Source organism: Neolamprologus brichardi, unplaced genomic scaffold (assembly GCF_056152115.1).
Source record: "Neolamprologus brichardi isolate AB-2024 unplaced genomic scaffold, ASM5615211v1 NODE_ptg000036l+_length_2141236_cov_1, whole genome shotgun sequence".
In the NCBI taxonomy this organism is placed as follows: Eukaryota; Metazoa; Chordata; class Actinopteri; order Cichliformes; family Cichlidae; genus Neolamprologus; species Neolamprologus brichardi.
In genome coordinates, this window is record NW_028270138.1 from 1,308,002 (window position 1) to 1,331,614 (window position 23,613).

General features: G+C 41.9%; 2 protein-coding genes across 5 annotated transcripts in view; one reads left to right on the top strand and one right to left on the bottom strand.

The window, feature by feature from the left end:
- LOC148094548 (uncharacterized) overlaps positions 1 to 23,613 on the top strand; it is a 215,526-nt gene that overhangs the window by 140,505 nt on the left and 51,408 nt on the right. The gene's annotated exons all lie outside the window — the stretch shown is intronic.
- Positions 6,404 to 18,245, bottom strand: LOC148094552 (host cell factor 2-like). Of its 4 annotated transcripts, none has more exons than XR_015718472.1 (8): positions 18,198 to 18,245; positions 11,321 to 11,516; positions 10,639 to 10,721; positions 10,461 to 10,539; positions 8,397 to 8,443; positions 7,782 to 7,894; positions 7,075 to 7,258; positions 6,404 to 6,522 (listed from the first exon to the last, which is right to left on the bottom strand). XR_015718472.1 is itself a non-coding variant. In XM_087837578.1 (7 exons), coding segments are annotated over exons 2-7 (516 nt in total). In that variant the 5' UTR covers positions 11,484 to 11,516; positions 18,198 to 18,245; the 3' UTR covers positions 6,958 to 7,257. The 4 variants fall into 4 exon arrangements, 1 of the variants encoding a protein (XP_087693704.1); XR_015718471.1 differs by having other exon boundaries at positions 10,639 to 10,751; XR_015718473.1 differs by lacking the exon at positions 18,198 to 18,245 and having other exon boundaries at positions 10,639 to 10,729; positions 11,321 to 11,451.

A 23,613-nucleotide genomic window follows, 5' to 3' on the forward strand; every position in this document is an offset into this window, starting at 1 on the left:
CAGAGGAGCGGACACCCCTACAAAGGGTGGCCAGGCGGCCTAGTCTGGGTTTTTTCTTCTTTCTTTCACACGCCTGGTGGGCGGTGCCACCCGATCACAAGGGCTGGCAAGGCTTTCGGAGCCTGGGGAGCGGACACCCATATAAAGGGTGGCCAGGCGGCCCGGTCCGGGTTTTTTCTTCTTCATTTCACACACCTGGTGGGCGGTGCCACCCGATCACAAGGGCTGGCAAGGCTTTCGGAGCCAGAGCAGCGGAAACCCGTATAAAGGGTGGCCAGGCGGCCCGGTCCGGGTTTTTTCTTCTTTCTTTCACACGCCTGGTGGGCGGTGCCACCCGATCACAAGGGCCGGCAAGGCTTTCGGAGCCAGAGGAGCGGACACCCCTACAAAGGGTGGCCAGGCGGCCTAGTCTGGGTTTTTTCTTCTTTCTTTCACACGCCTGGTGGGCGGTGCCACCCGATCACAAGGGCCGGCAAGGCTTTCGGAGCCTGGGGAGCGGACACCCATATAAAGGGTGGCCAGGCGGCCCGGTCCGGGTTTTTTCTTCTTCATTTCACACGCCTGGTGGGCGGTGCCACCCGATCACAAGGGCCGGCAAGGCTTTCGGAGCCTGGGGAGCGGACACCCGTATAAAGGGTGGCCAGGCGGCCCGGTCCGGGATTTTTCTTCTTTCTTTCACACGCCTGGTTGGCGGTGCAACCCGATCACAAGGGCCGGCAAGGCTTTCGGAGCCAGAGGAGCGGACACCCGTACAAAGGGTGGCCAGGCGGCCCGGACCGGGTTTTTTCTTCTTTCTTTCACACGCCTGGTGGGCGGTGCCACCCGATCACAAGGGCCGGCAAGGCTTTCGGAGCCAGATGAGCGGACACCCCTACAAAGGGTGGCCAGGCGGCCTAGTCTGGGTTTTTTCTTCTTTCTTTCACACGCCTGGTGGGCGGTGCCACCCGATCACAAGGGCCGGCAAGTCTTTCGGAGCCTGGGGAGCGGACACCCATATAAAGGGTGGCCAGGCGGCCCGGTCCGGGTTTTTTCTTCTTCATTTCACACGCCTGGTGGGCGGTGCCACCCGATCACAAGGGCCGGCAAGGCTTTCGGAGCCTGGGGAGCGGACACCCGTATAAAGGGTGGCCAGGCGGCCCGGTCCGGGATTTTTCTTCTTTCTTTCACACGCCTGGTTGGCGGTGCAACCCGATCACAAGGGCCGGCAAGGCTTTCGGAGCCAGAGGAGCGGACACCCGTACAAAGGGTGGCCAGGCGGCCCGGACCGGGTTTTTTCTTCTTTCTTTCACACGCCTGGTGGGCGGTGCCACCCGATCACAAGGGCCGGCAAGGCTTTTGGAGCCTGGGGAGCGGACACCCGTATAAAGGGTGGCCAGGCGGCCCCGTTCGGGTTTTTTCTTCTTTCTTTCACACGCCTGGTGGGCGGTTCCACCCGATCACAAGGGCTGGCAAGTCTTTCGGAGCCAGACGAGCGGACACCCGTATAAAGGGTGGCCAGGCGGCCCGGTCCGGGATTTTTCTTCTTTCTTTCACACGTCTGGTGGGCGGTGCCACCCGATCACAAGGGCTGGCAAGGCTTTCGGAGCCAGAGGAGCGGAAACCCGTATAAAGGGTGGCCAGGCGGCCCGGTCCGGGATTTTTCTTCTTTCTTTCACACGCCTGGTGGGCGGTGCCACCCGATCACAAGGGCTGGCAAGGCTTTCGGAGCCAGAGGAGCGGACACCCCTACAAAGGGTGGCCAGGCGGCCCGGTCCGGGTTTTTTCTTCTTTCTTTCACACGCCTGGTGGGCGGTGCCACCCGATCACAAGGGCTGGCAAGGCTTTCGGAGCCTGGGGAGCGGACACCCATATAAAGGGTGGCCAGGCGGCCCGGTCCGGGTTTTTTCTTCTTCATTTCACACGCCTGGTGGGCGGTGCCACCCGATCACAAGGGCTGGCAAGGCTTTCGGAGCAAGAGGAGCGGACACCCGTATAAAGGGTGGCCAGGCGGCCCGGTCCGGGTTTTTTCTTCTTTCTTTCACACGCCTGGTGGGCGGTGCCACCCGATCACAAGGGCTGGCAAGGCTTTCGGAGCCAGAGGAGCGGACACCCGTATAAAGGGTGGCCAGGCGGCCTGGTCCGGGATTTTTCTTCTTTCTTTCACACGCCTGGTGGGCGGTGCCACCCGATCACAAGGGCTGGCAAGGCTTTCGGAGCCTGGGGAGCGGACACCCGTATAAAGGGTGGTCAGGCGGCCCGGTCCGGGTTTTTTCTTCTTTCTTTCACACGCCTGGTGGGCGGTGCCACCCGATCACAAGGCCTGGCAAGGCTTTCGGAGCCAGAGGACCGGACACCCCTACAAAGGGTGGCCAGGCGGCCCGGTCCGGGATTTTTCTTCTTTCTTTCGAAAGAAAGACACGAATTCAAACGTGCTGCAGATGTGTGTCACAAGTTGATCTGGCTGTAGGCTGTGGCACTTGGCCAGAGGTGGCGCTGGTTGACTCGACTCCATGTTAGTGCTCAAAGTAAACTGCTCGCTGTAGTTGTGGATCAAAAACGCTGAAACCGGAGAAATAAAACGTGCGAGGGGAACGATAACGACGACTTGAGTCTCCAGATCGTTTACTCTTGCTTTCCTGTGAACAACATTGGCGTGGTGTTAATTGTTTGCTGTTTTCACGATCGCGTCACGCGTGAGGATATCACCAGGTAAACTTGCCACATTTTTAAACATTTTGTTGTTCAACAGCATCAAGACTGACGGAGTGTGTTTGAGATAACCTCACAAGTGTCACAGATGACACATTTGGCGTTTTTTTGCTGGTTTGTCGGTAGCAGCTCCTGAAACGCAAGACTGCCACACATCTGTTCGACCAACGGCAGTAGATCTAAACACCAGTAGATCTGGAACACCGGTCGGCTTCGAGCTGGCGGCCTCCGAAGAATGCGGCTAAAACTTTTGCGAGATCTCGCAAAAGTCCGTCTTAACTTTTTTTTCTCCCATGTCCCCTGCGGGGCTCCGTAATTATCCACACACACACAACAGCAGCCCCTCTCGCTCAGTTTTTGCATTTGCGCTCGTTCGCAATGTGTTGCTGACGCTCTCAACATTTCTGCCCATGCGTGCTCAACTCTTTCTCTACACCCTTATATTTGTGCCACAAAAACAGCCAGACAGGACAGGGTTTAAAAAAACCCACAAAAACAAGCAAACGAAAAAAAAACCCGACAAGGTACCTGTTTGTATTCATGTAACTTTTGAAAGTTAGCTTCATACCTGAGAGCTGGTACCTTCAAATTCGTCATCCATGGTGCTTCTAAACTCTCACTAGAACAATCCGCTGCTGTACTCATGATCACATGACATAGATGATTCTGATTGGCTGCTCAAATGCTCATTAAGGGCGGAGCATTTTTATAACTTTAGTTACCATAGGGCTTTGGAGCGTGATGTCACGGGGGTGGGCGTGGAAAGGATTTTGGCCTGATGCGCCATTTTCCAAGAGCGTCTGGCTGCAGCCTTTCGCTACCCGATCCGTACCGGAAACCCGATCGGTATCCCGCATGCGCAATTCTTACGTCACTTCCTCTCTTTGCCAACATTGCGACATTCAATATATTTGAATGATACAGTTAGCGCCCAGTTAGCTCCTAGCATTTCTCAGCAGCTCTGCCTCCTTTTCGACTACCGGGACATTTAAACAATGGATAATCCGTATACAAACAAATTTATGCTTTTCTCCTCAACAGAGAGCGTCCCCCGAACAACAGCGCCGTAAAATAAGAAGAATGGCGCCTAATTACAGAGTTAATAATACAGACTTTGTAATATGTCACGTGAAGATTCATCAGCCAGATTAAGTGTTTACTGACAATTGACAGTGATAGCGGACGTCATCATCACTATACTAATCAATCCTCTCCACACAGACAAGCATAAACACACTCGACTATCACTAAATCAAACTTAACACACGTTTGTAATGACGCCAATTCAGTTTACAATAGGGTTCATTCGCTCGGTCAGCAGGTGGCAGTATCCTCGTACACTGGGGAGTACACTGCCATTAAACGAACAGAAGAAGAAGAAAACACCTGCACATGCGCGGTACGGATCGGGTAGACCCGATTTGTACGGTCCGACTTTGCACATGCGCAGTAAGGATCGGGGAGTCCTGATCCGTAACTATCTTTTTATTTTTCGTTTTTGTCTACATTGTACTGAAATGCTTCATTATTGGAAACATTTTAAGAGATACTTATTATTCTTAACATCTTAACAGATACTCTGACCAATAACTATCGTAAAACGCTACGACCGGAAGTAGACACCTTTCGCGCATGCGGGGTACCAATCGGGTTTCCGGTACGGATCGGGTAGTGACACAGCCACTGGGGAGCGCCATATTGCGACCTCCACACAAACTGGAAACACGTGACCTCCACACTAACCGGTAACACGTAGCTTCAGTTAAATCGACTTTGACAGCTAAAATGAAATTGTGTTTTTTTTACTATTCATGCTGCTGATAAATAAAATTGGTTCCAAGTGTTTTTTTAACACTCTGGGTTTATTAAAAAAAATCACCATCCCTTCAGCTTGTTCGTGGCAAAAGTGTCCATGTGTTATGTTTTTGTTTCTTTGCTAGTTTTTCTGCATAAAGGTTTTTTCATAAATATAAACTAGTCATTACTTTTTACATTTTTAATCCTTCAAACACCTTTTTCTAGTACAATGCATGTGTTTGAAGACAACCTCAAAACTCACCATTTCATATATCAGCAGTGCTACTGGAAATTATTGTACAGTCGTCCCTCACTATAACGCGGTTCACCTTTTGCGGACTGTTTCGCTGATTTTTTTCTTTTTTTCTTTTTTACAGTACATTGTGTTGTGCATTCTGATTGCTGTAGACCAACCTAGTACAGTGTCTCCTGTACAGCAGCGGTCCGTTGAGTCGGTTTCCCTGGGTCTTTTCCCGTGTTGTGGTCGTGTGTCTTATTTTGAAAGAACTATTTACGCGTTACCATAGCGACCAGAGAGCATCAAGAAGCAGAGAGGAGGACGTTACTTGCAATGTTGTTGGCGTATTTCAGGAGGACGCTGCTCATAAAGTTACACAATTACACAGCCGAATTCGCGTTTATTATTATATTTTCAAAATACCACCGTTTTTGTCTTTGTTTGTATCATTTTATTTTGTCGTATTTATCTGCAACACCTTAAAGGACGGTCCGTGAAAATATTGTCTGACATTAAACTGGTCCGTGGTGCAAAAAAGGTTGTGCTGTACACTACAGAATGCGTTTAGCTCGTCGAATTTATATAAATCTGCCCACGAAACGTTTTGCACGGTTTCGTTTTATAATACTGGACTTATGTTTCTATGATGGGTTGAACTTTACGAGTGTTTAAACAAAAGAGAAAAGTGTGAAAATGTTCATGCATGTCTGAGGAAAGTGCATAAAGCATGTAGTGAGAGGTTTTACAGTCTTAAAACATTTTTAATAATTGTAAAAAAATAAAGTTGCCTACTTCATGTAGCGAATGTAACTCCTGCGATAAACGAGGGACTGCTGTATTATTAATAGTAGAGTCTGGGACATCTAATTGTTTAACATCCACATTGATTATCATGCACTATTATTTTTGTTCAAGGACAGCAAAAACTATAAAACTCTCTCTCAGCTTGTTCGTTGCCAGAAATGGCCACTTTTGTGTATGTTTGAAAAATGCTGTAAAATGTGTATTTATTAAAACATTTATCTACTTTTACCAACTTGACTCTTTAAATTAGCTTCAGTCCTTTTCATCAAAACCAAAATTTTATCTACATTCTTTTTTTTACTCTTTAAATGCCAGTTAGGTTATATATAGTACCAGTAACGTTTCTGATAAAAAGGTGATAAAGTTCTAATGGTTTCATAAATCTTCCTATTTATTTTTTTATATAAGCATCGGGGACAAGGCTGTCCTGCAATTGTTGAGGTTCACTAGTGTGCGCCCTATTTCTTCCAGGATCACTCTCTTTATAGGTTTTAGTGGACTCCTAGTACTGTGAAGTGGTTTCATGGGACAAAGGCTTGTATTCCAAGATCTGGGAGATTGTAGAAATGAGCAGTGATGCCCTTCCTACCATCTTTCCAGAAAAATAAGTGATCTGGAAGCTGTTAGGCTTACTTACATCAGCACTTTCTGCACCTGCATAAAGTCCAGGACACATTTACTAACAGTGTTTGTTGCTGTATGTGCTGCAGCTTTGAATCTTTTATTAATATATATTTTGTTAATATTTTGTCTATGGTGTCTTGTTATGAAATGCACAAGAGTAAAAGTGTTAGCATGAATGTTCTACTGAAGATTCAGAAAATGGTATAGATGCTGGAGACAAGACATGGAGAGGGAGGCGGGGCTCCACAGAGAGTTCAGTGGGGAGCGGTCCTGAATGCTGACATGACAATAATTGCCTTGCCATATCCCCACGCTGTGTGACTGTCATGTTGCAGACAGGGCAGTGAAAGTGCACCGGCATATCATTTTGTCTGTAAGAGAGAAAAAAGAAGAAGAAAAACAACAACATGTGATTTAAATGCAGTTGTATAGAATGCAATCAGTTTATCTAACAATCAGATTGTACATGTTAACAAAAATATCCAAGCCATCCTTAATAATGAAAGCAAAATGGTGTGGATCATAAGAGCTGTCAGGAAATGTGGTGAACAGGAAAGAAAATATTTAATGAAAACACACTTTTTTCTCTTGCTGATGAATGAACTGAACTGTACAATGTGAAAAGCAACATTTAAGTCAACAAAGAGACTGCAGAGGTGCTGAAAAGAAGGGCATATTTATAACTTTAACTATGAGGTATACTTAATACCAACAGACCTTTGAAAGGCAAAGCATTTTTAATGTGTCCATTTATTTGCTCCTCAGTCTTTGCCCTGACAGCAGGGCTGAAAGTGGGGCACAGAGGGCAGTGAAACAGCCAACACGTGGTGCATTCCTGCAATTCTGGCTTGGAGACAGAATGTCGCAACTGATCTTTTTCACTGCACCCAGTTTTCAAAAATACCGACAAACTCCGCACTTACTTGAGTGAACTCCATGTCTGGCTGCTGGAATTCCACTTCCAGAAGCCTCTCTGCTCCCGTAAACCTTTTAAGCCTCCAAACAGGTACACGCAGCCCTGATAGGCTATAGCTGAGTGACTGTGTCTGGGGCCTGGGCCTAATGAGTCCTGCTGAGAGCCACTCAGCAGGGACCAAGACATGGTATCTGCCATTAACACACACACACACACACACAAACAAGTATCTATAATTAATGCTCATTTTGCAGCTCACATTGTGTTTGCATGTGTCACAATGCTGATGATGTTCACATGCTGCCCTCTAACTGAATATGGGTGAGATTTCACTCCTAGAAACGGTTCAGCTCAGTTTAATTGTCAATTTGTTTCTCCATCTCATAAACTACATTCACACTGGTAAATATGAGCAGTTTATAAAATTATATTGACCAAGATGGAATCACAGCTAGAAGATGAGCTTGGCATCAAGTGGGACTAAAATGATGCAGTTTACTGAAACTATGATCTATCCAATTATATTAATACTCAAAGTTGCTTATAGAAAAATCATGCAGAACAAAAGCTACAATTAATCTTTTGATAGTAACTCTGGCAAATACCATAAAAGGTCAGCTGATTTTGAGTGCGTGAGGTGGGAATTTTAAGATTTGGTTAGTTTTATATGGAAGGAGCTGACTGAATTTTCCCTTTTGTCAGTTTTAAACCCACTAAAGTCCAAAATCCTGGGAGGTGCCTTTCATGTCAATGAATCCTCCGTACATGAGCATGGCAGAGCCGAGCACCACGGCGCTGTGGCCCTTCCTGTTGGTCGGCATTTGGGTCTGCACACAGAAAGAGAGAGAAATACATTTAGAATAGATGGTAAGCTACTAACAAGCAGGCCAGTATTCCTACATAGATCTTCTTCTATGACCTTGATTGAACAGTCACAAAAAAATGCATTAAATTTGGGCTTCTTCAACCTAACCCTAACCTTTCTCTTCCTACTTTGGTGATCCTGTTCCTACTTAGCTATATCCATTCTGTGGGGAAACACTGCAAATCCATTTATTTGACCTTTAAAGTTCTAACAAATATGTGGGTAGTGTGTGACTTCTATTCCACTGATACAAGCTAAAACAAGCAAAGGATGGCAGGAACTGTGCACAGTGTTCACTGATGTGCTTCCAAGTGTTGTGACTGCGTGATACAAAACAAACGGCAGCACACGAGGACTGAGCGGTTAATTATTTCTGTTATAAGCCGATAATGAGATCTAACCATCTGATTGTTTTCTATAGACAGAGAACATGTTATCATTTAGATATGAAAAATGCTCGGTACCTCAAGCAAGCTCCTCTTTCCCTGCCACTGCACCCACTTCTGCTTTGCTGAAACACAAATGACACAAGAAAATTAAACTAAAAGAGCGACGTACAATAAAATGGATATGATATCTTTACAACATCTGTCAGCCTTACTCCAAGACAAAAAAAGTAAGTAAAGGCTAACATACAAAAAGGAGAGGCACTTCTGCGATGATTCTGAAATACACTGACACACACTGTTGTGCAGCCCAGTCTTATGAAATCTATTGTTACAGGGACACAAACTGTCCAGTTGGCCATAGTAGAGAGGCTTTAAAAGACGTGGTAAATGTTATATTTTAACCTAAACCAAGACAGTTTTAAACCTAATCCTGTCGTTTTTAATGCTTAAATGTAACCAGACAAAATAGTTTTAATAAATAACATATTTAAAAATACCACCAGCTACCTGTGCTACCTGTCCGCTTCCTAGCATAGGTGATTTTAAGAGAAGTTGACCCCTGACCTTGACCTTCAACTCAATTGAGATTCGAACTTGTCCGAGATGTTTTGTTAACTACACCTATGGTAGCAATTTGATCTTGATGCAAGGTGACTTACTTGTTGAATTATAACAGTCATAAGATTTTCAGAAAACTTTGCTTCTGACCTTGACCTTTAGGTCCAGTCACTGAAATTCAAACTAGCCTTGAGATTTTTCATATATTGTAAGAATTTGACAAAGTTACATCGCTTAATTTTTGGGTTATTACATTTATAAGCATGTGTCAATACCCCATCAGCCTTTCACAGCTGAGGGATAAAAATGATACAAAAACTGTGAGTTGTATAGTCTCTGGCGTGAACTGCAAAACGCTTCATGCCGCCACTAACCCCACCTACCTCCAAATGTGGAAATGTTTTGCCTTTCAAAAAACTGCAAAATATTGAGAGCAGACTGATGCAAAGTGGTGTTCACGGACATAAAAGGTTGTGACTGTTTGATGAAACTGGGTTGACTCTGAGTGTTTGTGTGGGTGTGATGAGCTCTGGCAGCTGAATGTTAGTGTTTATAAAATGACAAGAGTGGATATCCTGTCTTATGCCAAATAATTATTTTCAGAAACTGAAGGGATGACCTGCTGATCCTGAGACCCTTCTAATACTTAGAAAAACATCTTCAGGACCTTAACTTGCTTTGATCAGTGTGATCTGTCCTAACTTTCATTAAGCTTGTGGTAACACCAGTGTTGTTTCTCCACTCCACAGCTATCGCTACATTGACCTATCCACCTATTTCACATGGGGATATTAACCTTGAAAGTTTACCCAGAATGCACTTTTTCAATGCTTGTCTCTGTTGCTCTATGTCAAAGAAATGAAACTGCTGCATTTTATGCAAGTCATGACAGATCCCATCATGCTGAACCAAAACTAGATTTTTCTTTACATTGTGACACTTGGAGTGGAACGAAAACTTCAAGAGCTTATACTTCTAAAAATATCCAAGTTCGGTAAAATGTAACAATTGTGTAAAACATTTGCTTTATTAAACATATTATAGTTATTATGAAAACAAAAGAACCAATTGATTTTGAGGGTGGGGGTTTCGGGGGCTTTTTACAGATGTGATATGATTTTATATATAATAAGTGGTGAGAATTGAAAAAAACTGTGCATGAGATGGAATTTAGGTTATGTTGGAACAAGCAGAATAACAACTGAGCTGAAGTGAAGAACACAGGAAGTGTTAGAGCAGGAAATGAACACAGCTGCAGTTTTCGTCCATTTGATAAATATGTGTTGGGGTAAATCAGCTTTTCTTATGTTGTTTCTATATGCCTTTAGAGTCACCTGGACTTTGTTCACATACGTAAAACATGTTACTCCAGTAACCTGTATTGCACATGACACCGCTGTTATGAGGATGGAGACCCTCTCAGGTTTCTCTCTCAGCTTTAGTGACACAGAGGAATGAAACGTTTTACAGGGATTAGGAGGATCGACATGCAGCAACATGTTTCACCTGCTGAGCCTGAGAATTGACTACAACAGCAGTGTGACTGGCTGCCAGCCCATGCTGCACTGTAGTGAAACTCACCGACGTCGAACACCCAGAGAGCACATCTGCATGTGGTGTATGCAGAGTCCAACAGGCCTCCAAACACGTACAGGAAACCCTGAAGAGTTCAGAGCTGTTAAACATACTCTGCATGCCCACCGCTGTCATAAGATGGTCTCTCTGCTTTATGTCCAATGATTAAAGAAATTGAAGGTACCTTGTGAGCTACCATAGAATGTCCCTCTAGCTCCTCTGGTGCCGTTTCACTATTGCAGCTCAACTCGGTCCATTCATCAGACACTGAAATACTGAACACAGCAGTGCTGTTAACTGATGATTACAAAAAGAATATTATAGGAGGCTGTTTTATGAGAATGCAGCAAAAACCATCAACAAATGTTACATCTTTTTTCATGAATGACAGTGTGTACATAAACTTGAACGACTTGCAACACTTTCTACATCTGCACAAAGGCACTGCCCAAATACCATAGAAATAGTTGGTGCTATCTTCTAATAAAAGACTGCATATAAAAGATGGAGATTTGAAGCATTGTAGCCTTCACCAGGGTAGAGCTAGAGGTGATCATAACCATACCTGAAAGGATAGATCTTAGTGAAGATCAAAGTGTTAAGTCATAACATTTGTCTGTTGCTTTTGTGCTGTTTTAAGTAGTAGACTAATTGGTCATTTAAAGAGAGGTCTTTATGTAAATGAGTACCTGAACATGGTTTTTGGCTACTCTGCCTAATATGTAATTCTTAAAAAGAGGTCTTTCTAGTGGCTACTCTGCGACCAGCCACAAGGATATCGCTTCTAAGGAAGTATTCTGTCATCCGTCTTTCTATAGATCTGCATCTTTATATATGCATGGCTATTAATGGGTGGGGGCCCTTACCCACGTTGTATTTCCAGAAGTCCCTCAGGCATCTGTTCTCTCTGCCTCCCAGGACGTAGACGTTTGCATTGTAGCTGCAGCAGGCGTGCTTGTAGCGGTCGCACGGGGACAGGCTGCTTCTCAGGGGGAGCTGTTTCCACAAACAGGGGTTATTCTGACTCATACCTGGCAGCCCTCACTCTCACTGGAACATCTTCTAAAAGAAAGTAAATGTATACAGTCGTGCGTTATATGGACCCACTATCATGGCTAAAAAGTGCCAAGAACAAATGTTACAGACTGGTCACACCTTTTTAGCTTCATTGTGCGATGATATGCAGGACTAAATATCCTTCTTTCTGTTAAAAGTTGACATTTTTTAAAATTAATTCTGCTCTCACTGCCGCTACAGATACTAGAGCCGCTGACTGACTCCACCTGGATGCTGTAAGTCATTAAACGGTGCAAAAAGATGAGTTTCATCTCCGTCCGTGTGAACAGGCCCTGATCAAAGTGGATAAAACAAAGGCTGCACTACAGGAGACAGGACAAAGGAAAAACCCAAGCAACAGCTGCTTCCGTATTCAGGAGGGCTGTGGCTGGAACTGACCCTGCAACCTTTTACTTTCTAAGCTAATGCGCAAACCACTACACAATAAATGCTTTAAAAACTATCTGTACCACCAGAACATGAGTAGATATTCCCGAGTTCATATCTTAAAAGAGCAGAGGGACTACACCAAGTTTTTTGGAGCACCGCTCCTCAAACAGAGCCAGAATTGAAGTGTAATAATAATAATATAACACGATAATATAATCATAATTTACTCAACTTTCCAAAAACTCTAGTACTTATAATCCTGCACGCAACTACACTAATTTAACTTTCATTTTAGAACCCATCAGAGCTTTTCCCTCATTTGCATCTTTTTTCCGACTGCCTGCAGAGTCCTGAGAAAGATAAAGAAAGATAACTTTTATTTACATGCACATTGTGGCATTGAAGGAATTTTATGCTGTTCTTCTTCCTTCTTCCTTGTTGAATGATAACCTTCTTATCAAATGAACACATTTTTTTCTCCTGAATTAATTTACTGAAGACATTTGGTTTGAGTGCGCATTAACTTTACTCATCAAGTGAATCCTGTTTGTTCTGCATTTACCCGATGGCCAGTGACTACAGCAGCCTTTGGAAAACTGTTCTGACGCACAAAACAACTGGATACCTTTTTTTTTTCCCTGTCCCGTTTGGTTCTTTTGCCATCTGAATTATTGTCTAAAGGCAAAGAAAGATGCTCAACGGAATTACTTGACCAAATTGACCATCCCGGCCCTGCAATATTGGTCTGTTTGATTCACCTTTGCTTTTATTGTTTATTTTATTTTATTTTCACTTGCTACACACGGGACAGACATGACTGGGGGAAAGAAAAGGGAGAAGGAACGAGGGAAAGAAAAACAGCGGGGAAGAGGAATGGTGATAAAGGGCAAAAAACAAAAACCAACAAAACAAACAGACAAAAAATACATCTATCGATCACCTGGATCACCTGTTGAGAAAGACAAAAGAGAAAACAAGCAAAAAGGAGAGAGCAATATAATAAACAACATCATTGCGATGATCTATGTGAATATAACAGTAAATACTAAATATTAATTATTATTGTGCAGCATGTAGGATAAACAGCACACAGGAGGAGAAGTAGGAGCCAAAAAGGGTGTAGTTTGTATCTGTGAGCACCTGTGTGTACACCTGTGAGCATGAGCGCGCTTGTATTTAAAAGGTTCCTTCGTGTAATGATCTGCTAGAGGGCGTGGGGAGCCATACCCCCGAATACCAACTGGATACCTTTTTAGTACCGACTGAGAGCACCCAGCATCTGAACAAGGAACAAAGCTTCAAACTGACACTCAAGTTTCTCATCTACAAAGAAAGCAGGCTAAATCCAGACTGAACCCCTACTGTGGGAAGCATTTATCCAGTAATTTCCTGCAGTTTTGGAATATGAAATTTCAAGCCTATAAGAAGTTTAATGTTACTCAGTTACAGTACTGAATTTGAATCAACCAGCCGTTTGGGGCCTTACTGGTTGGAGTTTGCATGTTCCTCCAGTGGCTTGGGTACTACAGCTTCTTGCCACAGTCCAAAGTGCTGCATGTGAGGTTAACTAGTGATTCAGAAGTGCATGTAGGGCTGGATGTGAGTATGAGTGGCCATCTGTCACTGTGTTCCCACATTTACTAGCTATTTTACTAATGAATAATCCTCCTCACTCTTATTTTGAAAGTCCAGTTGATGCTAACTAGATAGCCTCATGTTCTCCCTGACGGATGGCTTCTTCATATATTCTCTTGGAGGTGGAGTTACTCCCAGTATCCTGAAACATGCCAACACCCATAGCACTCTAGGGAAACAAAGCTTCTTTTCAAGAGTTTCACTTCCTGCTTAAATAAAAACTAATACAGCTATGGGAAACACTGCGCTCAGCATGTTCTCTCTGGCTTTAATAGATGGTGTCCTGGATGGCTGATGACACACATGATCTTTTGGCATTTCAAAAACGTATATTTAAATACTTGTTGTGGCAGAGACAGCGAAGCTAGAGTACTAAAGAGAACCAAAACAGGCACATTTAGAACATGGAAACTCAATACAGAAAAATTGCCTCGCCAGCCTGTGGATTCTAACCCAAGGCCACCTTCAAAAAGTTGAAAATATAAAAAAGACTAAAATGTAAAACATGAACTACTGGCTCATTTTAAATGTAATTTAGTTTTACAGCATAAAAAATATTAAGGGCTGTTCTTTTTCCAATGGACAATGAAATTACTGACTTTTGTTATTGTTGTTGTTATTATTTTATCGTTCGTCAGCTAATCGATCATTCCGTGAAATGTCAGAACACAGATGGATATAAGGTCGGTTTACTGTGTAATATACGCATAAACAAGCAGTGGTGCTTTAGTTATATCAGTTATATTACTACAAGTCACTAAACAGCACCAGTGACTCATTTAAGCGTGCTTTTACATCACATGTAAGCTGAGTTTTAATAGCTTTGCTCTTTCTCACTGTGAGCAGTAATTTTCCATCTCTAAGTGAGGAAGTATACTCAGTTTTACAAAGCCATTAGTTTTTCTCTGTTTGGACTTGGAGTCTGCCTTGACCGCTGTCTTATCAGGCTGTCACAAGAGCAAACAGCTCTGAGGTCACAACACCTTCATATACTGGTTAGAACATAACTGGATTATTAATGAGATTTTAATTTCAATTCAGAAAAAGAAAATATTCGGCCTAAAACAATGACTTTTTTGTTTTTAAGATCTCATTTTGTCCTCTATTACAAATCAAAGCACCTGTTCTGTTTTTAATATAGATTTTGATTTATGACGCTCTTTTTTAAAAATCTTATTTAACCTTTCCTGTATAAATAAACTCCTTCTTGATTGTAAATTTTACCTTATTAGATTTTATTTTACTGAACTTTTCTATTTTATTTGAGCTAATCTGTGATAGGCATTCTTTAATATTTTGGATACTATAAAACAGGAAGTTCCAGCTTTTGGCATAAATACAGTTTATTCTTAAATGTAACATTTTTACATTTTGTCTTCCAGTGATTCTAAATAAAACAGAATAATTAGGATAAAGTGATTACTCGTTTGTTTTCTGTTACAATTCAAATGCACCTCTGTTCAAGTGTTTTCTGAAAGCCAAAACTCACTCACGGCTCAGGCTGAGATGACAGTCAGAGAATCTGTGGTTTTCGAGGTCCAATTATGGAAAGCAATCATTTGCTATAATGAAGCAGCTCTAATTAAGGCTGTGCAAATAACTGTGTATTTTGATTTCAATTACAGGTCCAACAAATATTACAAGTTACTCTAAAAAGAAACTCTACTGTCGTTTCTAAACTATTTAACCAACTCTGAGACTTCAGATTCGTCGTAGGATTTTTTTCAGTAAAGAGGTTTTCTCCTGCAGCTACTGAACCTCACTCAGTCAACAAATACTGTTATTGCAGCAGGATGTGTAATCATGTTATTACAGAAATCTGAGTCGCAGAAAACTCAGGTTGCTGCAATGCTGCCCACTGGAATTTAAATAACGTTTGAGCACCATGATCAACTCCTGTGGTGAAAATAGCACAGCAAAACTGTTCCTATGTTGTTATGTTGGTTTCTGTCTTACATAGGTTATTTAAGTCTTATAGATTTCTCTGTGTTAATGAATTTATTCTCAATATGTGAAGATATCAGCCAAACAAATGAAACGGGATGGAGCTCTTAAAGAAACTGTAATGTTTCGAAACTGTGAGCATACTCTAACTAGCGCTAGCCCATCTGCTCCATTGACCCAACAAATCATCCAATCGCAGTCGAGTTTAACATGCACCTATTAAAGCACCAAGCTTGGGCCCCAAGCACATCTGGGGCCCAAAGACAAAACACAACAGTACTGATGAGAAAAAAACTTCAAGCATGACGAAATGTTCATGTGCAACTATGAAAAATTCAGATGACCAGAATTTGTGACCATACGTGGACAGCTATCAGCTGAACAGGTAAACAAATCTGCATCCTCTTTACATTTTTACCTTAAACCTGTAGCTCCACTAACTCAGTCTGCTGCTCACCTGCATAAACTCCGCTCTTTATAAAACACGCACACTTGCTGAAACAAAGTTGGAACAAGATAAAAGGAGATCTTTTTAAACTTAGCCACTTTAAGCTCCAATCTAAAATAAAAGCAAGAGAAAAAAATGTCCTCCTATTGTTTTGTGGTGCTAGATCATTCAGACCGCTCCATGTACACGTGTAATGATCAGGGAAAAATGATCTCTTCTATGCTGTAGCCCATGCAGCAGTACAAACTCAATACCGAAGTCCAGTTTCAGGTGAGCACAGCTGGGTCCAGTCCAGACAGTATGTGCAGTGAGGCCTGTGAATCACCTTGCTGAACTCTCCATGGCATCTCTCCAGATCCACTATCTCCATTAGTTTAGGAGTGTCCTCTATACCAGCGGTCCCCAACCCCCAGGCCACGGACTGGTACCAAACAACTTTGATACTTTGTTTGGTACTGGGCCACAAGAGTTGAGGCTCGGGTGTGAAATGTATGGTTTACAGGGTATTCATTGTTAACTCTGGTTTCCCTGGGTCTTTTCCCGTGTGTTATGAATAATTTTTTTTGGGTACCGGTACTCGTTTTATTTAGTTGTATTCATCCACGACACCTTAAAGGCCAGTCCATGAAAATATTGTCCGACATAAACTGGCTCGTGGCGCAAAAAAGGTTGGGGACCACTGCTCTATACAGTATAGAACAGTGCAAAAGATGGACAGAGGCACCTCTGGTGTAGGTTCATCAAGTTGTGTTATGAAGCATCAAACTGAAGAGTTTCGCAACCAATTCGTGACGAAATGACCAAAATTGATCAAATAAATATTTTATCCTCTGTCGCCTGATACAAAATCTGAAAAGTGCTTACAAAAGTCAGGGCTAGTTTCCCACAGACTTCTGTGGGACCGGGAGTCTATGGAAGCAACTGCAATCAAACTGGAAACCAGAGATCAGTAAAGTTAATGGCAGTTAAACTTTTCTTAGTCCTGACTGACTGAACTGACCACCAATGAGTGCAAAGGATGTCATTGACTGACACACGAGGGGAGTAAATACACAAGTGTTGCCTAAGCAACCAGAGCCTGGTATCCTATCCACTACCAACCACAGCCAGTGACAATGCTATGGGAAGGAAACAACCAAATCACTTCCTGTGTGGATGCTACTGTGTGGAGGCCACTTCAGGACTACACACAGAGTAACTGTTAGCGTGTTGCAAAAAAAAAAGCTAATATACAACAAATAATTTGGATTTTTTTTTAAAAAAAAGGGTCAAATTAAAAAATATTTAAAAAGAGACTGCATGGCCTCTTTTTAAATACAGTAAGCTATTACTGCTTTACAAACATTCATCAGTACACTGGAAGTGATCTGTGGAGTTACTGGACCAACAGTAGTGTCAGTATTGTATTCTGGTAGCTGACTTGTTAGGGAGGATGTTAATCAGAAATTCAGTAATATATTCTTTCCAAGGAAATGCACTTTATAGATGGTACCGAACTTAAAATATGAGGTAAAGATTTAAATCAACCAGTCTCTGACAATCCTCTGGGTAAATGTGTAATATATTACTTTTCCCAAGCTGGTGCAATCAGATAAAGCACACACAATGGAGCCTCTGTATTCCCATGAAGCCACATTAGTGATGTTTTCACTCCTATCAAATCTGCAATTCTCGGACAGTTACAGATAATAAGACATGAAGTTGTCTGGGTGACACCATTTACCAGGTTATCTAAGGCTACGCTAACTGCCTTCTTTCTTTATCTTAGGTGTATACTCAAGACAAAAAGTGTTTTCTAACCGTTTAACATTAGATAAGTAGCAACAGGCGCCTTTTTGTACAAGGCGGCTGTTAACGTGAAGTTGTCTGATGTGTACAACCGTTCCTAACGTGACTTTGGACACTTCAGTTTAATCAGGAGGAATGCGACCCGTGAACCCACAACTCGCTCACATCTCCAGCAGCGACTCCCCGCGTGCTTTCAGTAGTTTATGTAAGCGAAGGAAAGCCACTTGGCTAAAGTAAGATACCTTACTGGTTTCCCACATATTAAACCCCGAGGAAAATCTATCAGAGCAATGATAACGGTATCGCTCGAGAAGAGGAAATCAGATCAACTTTTTTTTTTCGTCTGTTTGATCAAAACGGAACCAAAGCAGGTCCGAGCTTCAGTGCCGAAAAGCTTCTGAGCTCTAAAATAGTTATAAGAAGGTCACTTCATGTAAAAAAAAAACCAGCCAGTTTTGGCGTTAAAATTATGTTTTACTTACGGACAGTCCTCCGCTGCAGTGTCTCTTCTTTTGGTCGTTGCTTTACTGCTAATAGTGATGGGTCGTTCGCGAACGAAATGGCTCTTAGAGCCAACTCTTTGACGTGAACGACGCGAGCCGGCTCCTTATCGCGAGCCGTCACATGGGTTTTTTTTTTTTTCTTTATCTCAGCCTCTCTCTCGCACTTTTTTTCTGCTTCACTCAGGATCCGTGTGCTTTACGCTGGGCAGAGGGGGGAGGGGCGGTAGTTACACTCAGTAGCACAGGAACAGAGCGGGAGAGAGAGAGAGAGCCAGGGACAACAACGTCACATTAGAAAGGTATAGTAATCATCCACAACTATTTTCAGTTGCAGATGATAAAGGATTCAGAAAGTTTATTCATGCAGGTCCATATGACAGAGAATATGCATATTATAAAAGGAAAAAGCTGAAAATTTAAATAGTTAAAAGTTGAAATGTGAATAGTTGATTTTTGTATTATATGATTTATTTATTACATTTTATGTGGAGTGAATAAATAAAAGTATATTTACGGTGGCCCCTAGAGACAAAGCACATACAAACAAATCACTGAAGCACGTACAAACTCCAAAACATGTAAAAACACGTACAAACTCCAAAGCACGTAAAAACTCCAAAACATGTAAAAACACGTACAAACTCCAAAGCACGTAAAAACTCCAAAACATGTAAAAACACGTACAAACTCCGAAGCACGTAAAAACTCAGAAGCACATAAAAACTCAAAACACGTACAAAAGACAACAGAAGTGCTCCAGGATGCTGGGCGCAGTGTTGAGCTTTTGTTACCTCGTGGCTACACAAGCCAGCAAGTACCAACGACCGGATTTGGTGTGTGGTAGTAACAGGTAAATGAACATTGTTTTTAAATTATTTGAATATATATGAGTGCCTGTGTATAAATACACAAACATGCTTTCAATTGTGTAATTTAAGTGATCTAGTAGCTCTGCTTTGGAAGTTCAGTTCATGCTAGAAATGTGTTTTGGAGTTTGTACGTGTTTTGTCTCTAGGGGCCACCGCATATATTTATATATAAACATATATAAATAAAACCACTTTTTTTTACGTTAGTAATTCCTTTTGTGCATAATTTAATATTATTGTTAATAATAAATTAATTAAAGCAACAAAACAACCTGAAGAGCCGGTTCGGAGCCTAAAGAGCCGGCTCTTTTTAGTGAGCCGAACCGAAAGAGCCGGATCTCTAGAAAGAGCCGGAAATCACATCACTAACTGCTAATGGGCTGCTGATGCGTTCGATTTCACCTCGTAAATTCCCACCACAGGATGGCAAAAAACAAATGTTCTGCGTATGATGAGGTATGAAACCTCGTTTTAGATACACATTACAATGTTATTTTCAAAAGCAACCTAATTAGGGGACTATGATGCATAAGAATAATTTTTAAAAAATCCGTTTTAATATAATACGCATGCTCTTGCTCTCGCGTTAAAGTTGTCCCAGGAACAACATTTACGCGATGTCCCAGGGACAACATTTACGCGATGTCCCAGGGACAACATTTACGCGATGTCCCAGGGACAACATTTACGCGATGTCCCAGGGAAAACATTTACGTGATGTCCCAGGAACAACATTTACGCGATGTCCCAGGAACAACATTTACGCGATGTCCCAGGGAAAACATTTACGCGATGTCCCAGGGAAAACATTTACGCGATGTCCCAGGGAAAACATTTACGCGATGTCCCAGGGAAAACATTTACGCGATGTCCCAGGGAAAACATTTACACGATGTCCCAGGAACAACATTTACACGATGTCCCAGGAACAACATTTACACGATGTCCCAGGAACAACATTTACACGATGTCCCAGGAACAACATTTACACGATGTCCCAGGGAAAACATTTACACGATGTCCCAGGAACAACATTTACACGATGTCCCAGGAACAGGGAAAACATTTACGCGATGTCCCAGGAACAGGGAAAACATTTACGCGATGTCCCAGGAACAGGGAAAACATTTACGCGATGTCCCAGGAACAACATTTACACGATGTCCCAGGAACAACATTTACGCGATGTCCCAGGGAAAACATTTACGCGATGTCCCAGGAACAACATTTACGCGATGTCCCAGGAACAACATTTACACGATGTCCCAGGACAAATTTGTAAATTTCTGGATTACTGTTAATCTCCATAGAATCAAGAACTCATGTCCAGTTATGTGAGTTCTTGTGAGTCTTGTGAGTCACATTATGATTGTGACCTTGCACCAAGAGTACGTGCAGCTGTTCACATTTTACCACACTACGGTCAAAGACAAGCTTTAGTCTTTTTTTTTTAATGAGACAAAGGACATTGGAACAACTGCACAAAAACAATAACATGCAAATAATGTTTATTTATAACTACACAACTGAGAACAGAAATGTATTCAATAAAAACTGTTTGTGTTCATCATTTAAAAAAATGTCCAAGTAAATTAAATTAAACTGTAATTGCTTCATTAAACAAAGTCCCTTTGCAGTACAGCAGACTAATACATTAAAGTGTGAATATGTTGATTTCAAAGTCTGATGCTTGAGTATGGACAGAAAAACTGATCGCTGAAACCCCAGACTTTCAAAGACTGATTACATTCTTATTAACCATTTATGTATGACTATTAAATTATTATTTCAATCATTCACACTCGGTTTTTAGCTACTTCCTCACTCAACAACTAACCACAGGATTTACTAACCAATTTTAATAATAAAATAAAAATTAATAATAAATAACCGAAATAGTAATAATAAAAATCTGTTTAACTACTACTACTACTACTTTTATGGAGCTGTTACACAGTTAATTCATGCTAACAGCTTTACATTTACATGACTGGATCTCACATAGATTTCTCTTACGCTGTAACTACATCAGTATATCACATTTTGTTCTTTATTGTCATCACTGTGTTCTTGTTGCTACTGAAATAACATTAATATGAAATAAATTATGGCTGTCACCTTACAAAAAACCCCAAACACCCTGTTTACAATCACTGAAGCACTGATTAAGACACATGTCTAACAAAGTATAGGGAACGTGGTTCTAAATATTTAGATATGAATAAAAGTAAATGACACATAATTCAGCAGTTGGTCCCCACCACCTTCCCACTTGAAGTTAGATACTGACTGTCCCGGGGAAGAAATTTGTGCAACCCTGTTCAGCTAAAACTTTTCCAAATGGTTTAGTGTGGTGCACATACAGCCTGCAGAGTGCAGTGTGTCTTCACAGTAGAGTCCGAATGCTGTAATCACTGATGCAGTTGTTATTGCTCATACCAACAGTCCAAAGTCTCTGGTTTTCAGGGCTGCAATATCACAGCTCAGTGCTTTTATCCTTCACATCCCTGTTGTTGCTCTCATCGCCCTCAAAGCCGCCATTTTCCCGTGGGCAGTGCTTTTGTTCTTCTAGATCAGCGTTCTGACCTTCCAAGTGCGGAGCGTCACTGTTTGCAGACGAACCGCCACCACAATACCTTTTGTAAAGCTGGAAGCCTGGACAGGAAACAAACCATAGATTCAGAACCAGTGAGCAAACACCTTTGGACAAAACCTTTGAAAGTGGAATAAACAGGACTTCAGTGACAAAGCATCTATGCAAGATGCCATAACAAGAAAATTTGAAGTCTTCTTTTCTGTTCAGTTTCAAGTATAAGTGAGCATCTACGATACACTGTAAACCAGTGGTTCTCAAATGTTTGGTGCCTAGGACTGATAGAATTCAAAATTTCAAGGTATTCTGCAGAAGATGCCCTCTATGTCATTTTAGACAATGTGAACTATAACTTTCATTCATTCCCTCACTGCACATTTTCACACAAAAACCTATTTTAATGCAAGCCTATTCTCATGTCTGTGACATTAAGTAGCACCATCTTCTCAAACACACAGGAATTGCTCATTTAAGCAAATGCTGTCCTTTGGATGTGTTCCGACATGCACTGGGGTATGGCATTAGTGGGATTGTGGAAAGTCCATTTTGTCACTGGTAAATGTGCAGGAGGTTTGTTTTAACCTGAAGTGAAAGGAATAAGTAAGGGATGAAAAAAAAACAGCAAGCAAAAAATACCACAAAACAAAAGATCTCCTAGGTGACATAAAAACTCATAAAGATGTTGCACTTCTCAAAGTTTTTCATAGCTGTTAGAGCATCAGTGCAGTAATGCTAAAGATGTCTGCATGCATGGGGAAACACAGGAAGCAGACCCGAGAAAGCGGTGTTGTACAATACCTCTTATTGAGAGTGTATTGTTCCTGCTTCTTCTGGTTCAAATCCACCACTGTTTTACAGAAGCCAGTATTTCTCTCAGGAGAATGTTTAGTTAATGCCTGCCAATAAACGCCACAGTTGGGCTAATGACCATTGACATCTCTGATCCAACTAAAGCCATAAGGTTTTGTACCTGACAGTTGGTTGCTACTGGATATTTCAGATATCAGTTGCCTAGGCAACCCTACCCATATGGAAAAGATATATATAAATCTTATAAAGTTTGTATCTGTCTTGTGTGAAACTTGTATGAAAAGCATACAAGAGTGAAAACAGATTTAAGATCCCTTGAAAAATTCTATATTGAAACTTGTATGTTTTGGATACTTACTAAAACAATATATGAAAGTAATGAGAAAGTGGCCACTTTCATGAGTAAATCATTTAAGTTTTTACTATTTCTTTTCCATATGGGTATAACATATATATTGTCCTCTCATGTCACTTATAATCCTCTCAACGTCTACTTGAGCTGTTATTTTACACACTGTTGCAGGAAGTTGTGAAAAGTCATTGCCATTCAGGAGTCTCAGGTTGTAAAGCTGCTGCTAGTTACTTCATGCGAGGAAATTTCTACAGGTAGCTTTTGTAGGTGATTTTGGGGGTGCTTTTCTTCATCTTCTCCGCCATTCTTCAATGCTCTCCTCAATCACAGCTTTAAATGTGTCAGTCAATAATATAGTCAAATTCAATTTCTTACATTACTTTTATTTCTGTTACAAAATGATGTTTGGTTTACACAAAGTCCCTGGCACACCTGGACACCTCTTGGGAAACACTTAATTAACCTTGACTGGTGCCCTTGAATTCTAAGCAGCATACCTGTTACGACCCGGCTCAAAGCCGCAACATAAAAAAGGAGACGAATACCAGAGTGTAGGTGAACAGAGGTTTTGTCTTAAAATGGAATATCAGGTCGGCTAAAATGGCTGGTGCCACCAAGGCAAAGACTAGTGAGCTCCCCGGGAAGCTTGCCTCAGGTATGCTTTTACCCACACCTGACTAGGTGTGGCCAATTAGCACCAGCTGAACACACTGAGCAGATTAGAGGCTGCAGAGGGACGTAACAATACCCCTTTATGTAATTTGCTTTCAC

What these genes read in the sequence shown, in the direction of transcription:
- LOC148094552 (XM_087837578.1), bottom strand. Translation starts at nt 11,483, where the DNA reads ATGAGTCAGAATAACCCCTGTTTGTGGAAACAGCTCCCCCTGAGAAGC. An exon ending in TCTCTGGGTGTTCGACGTCG is followed by an intron (nt 8,444 to 10,460) that starts GTGAGTTTCACT and finishes TTTGTGTTTCAG; the next exon opens with CAAAGCAGAAGTGGGTGCAG. An exon ending in GAAAGAGGAGCTTGCTTGAG is followed by an intron (nt 7,895 to 8,396) that starts GTACCGAGCATT and finishes TTCTGTGTGCAG; the next exon opens with ACCCAAATGCCGACCAACAG.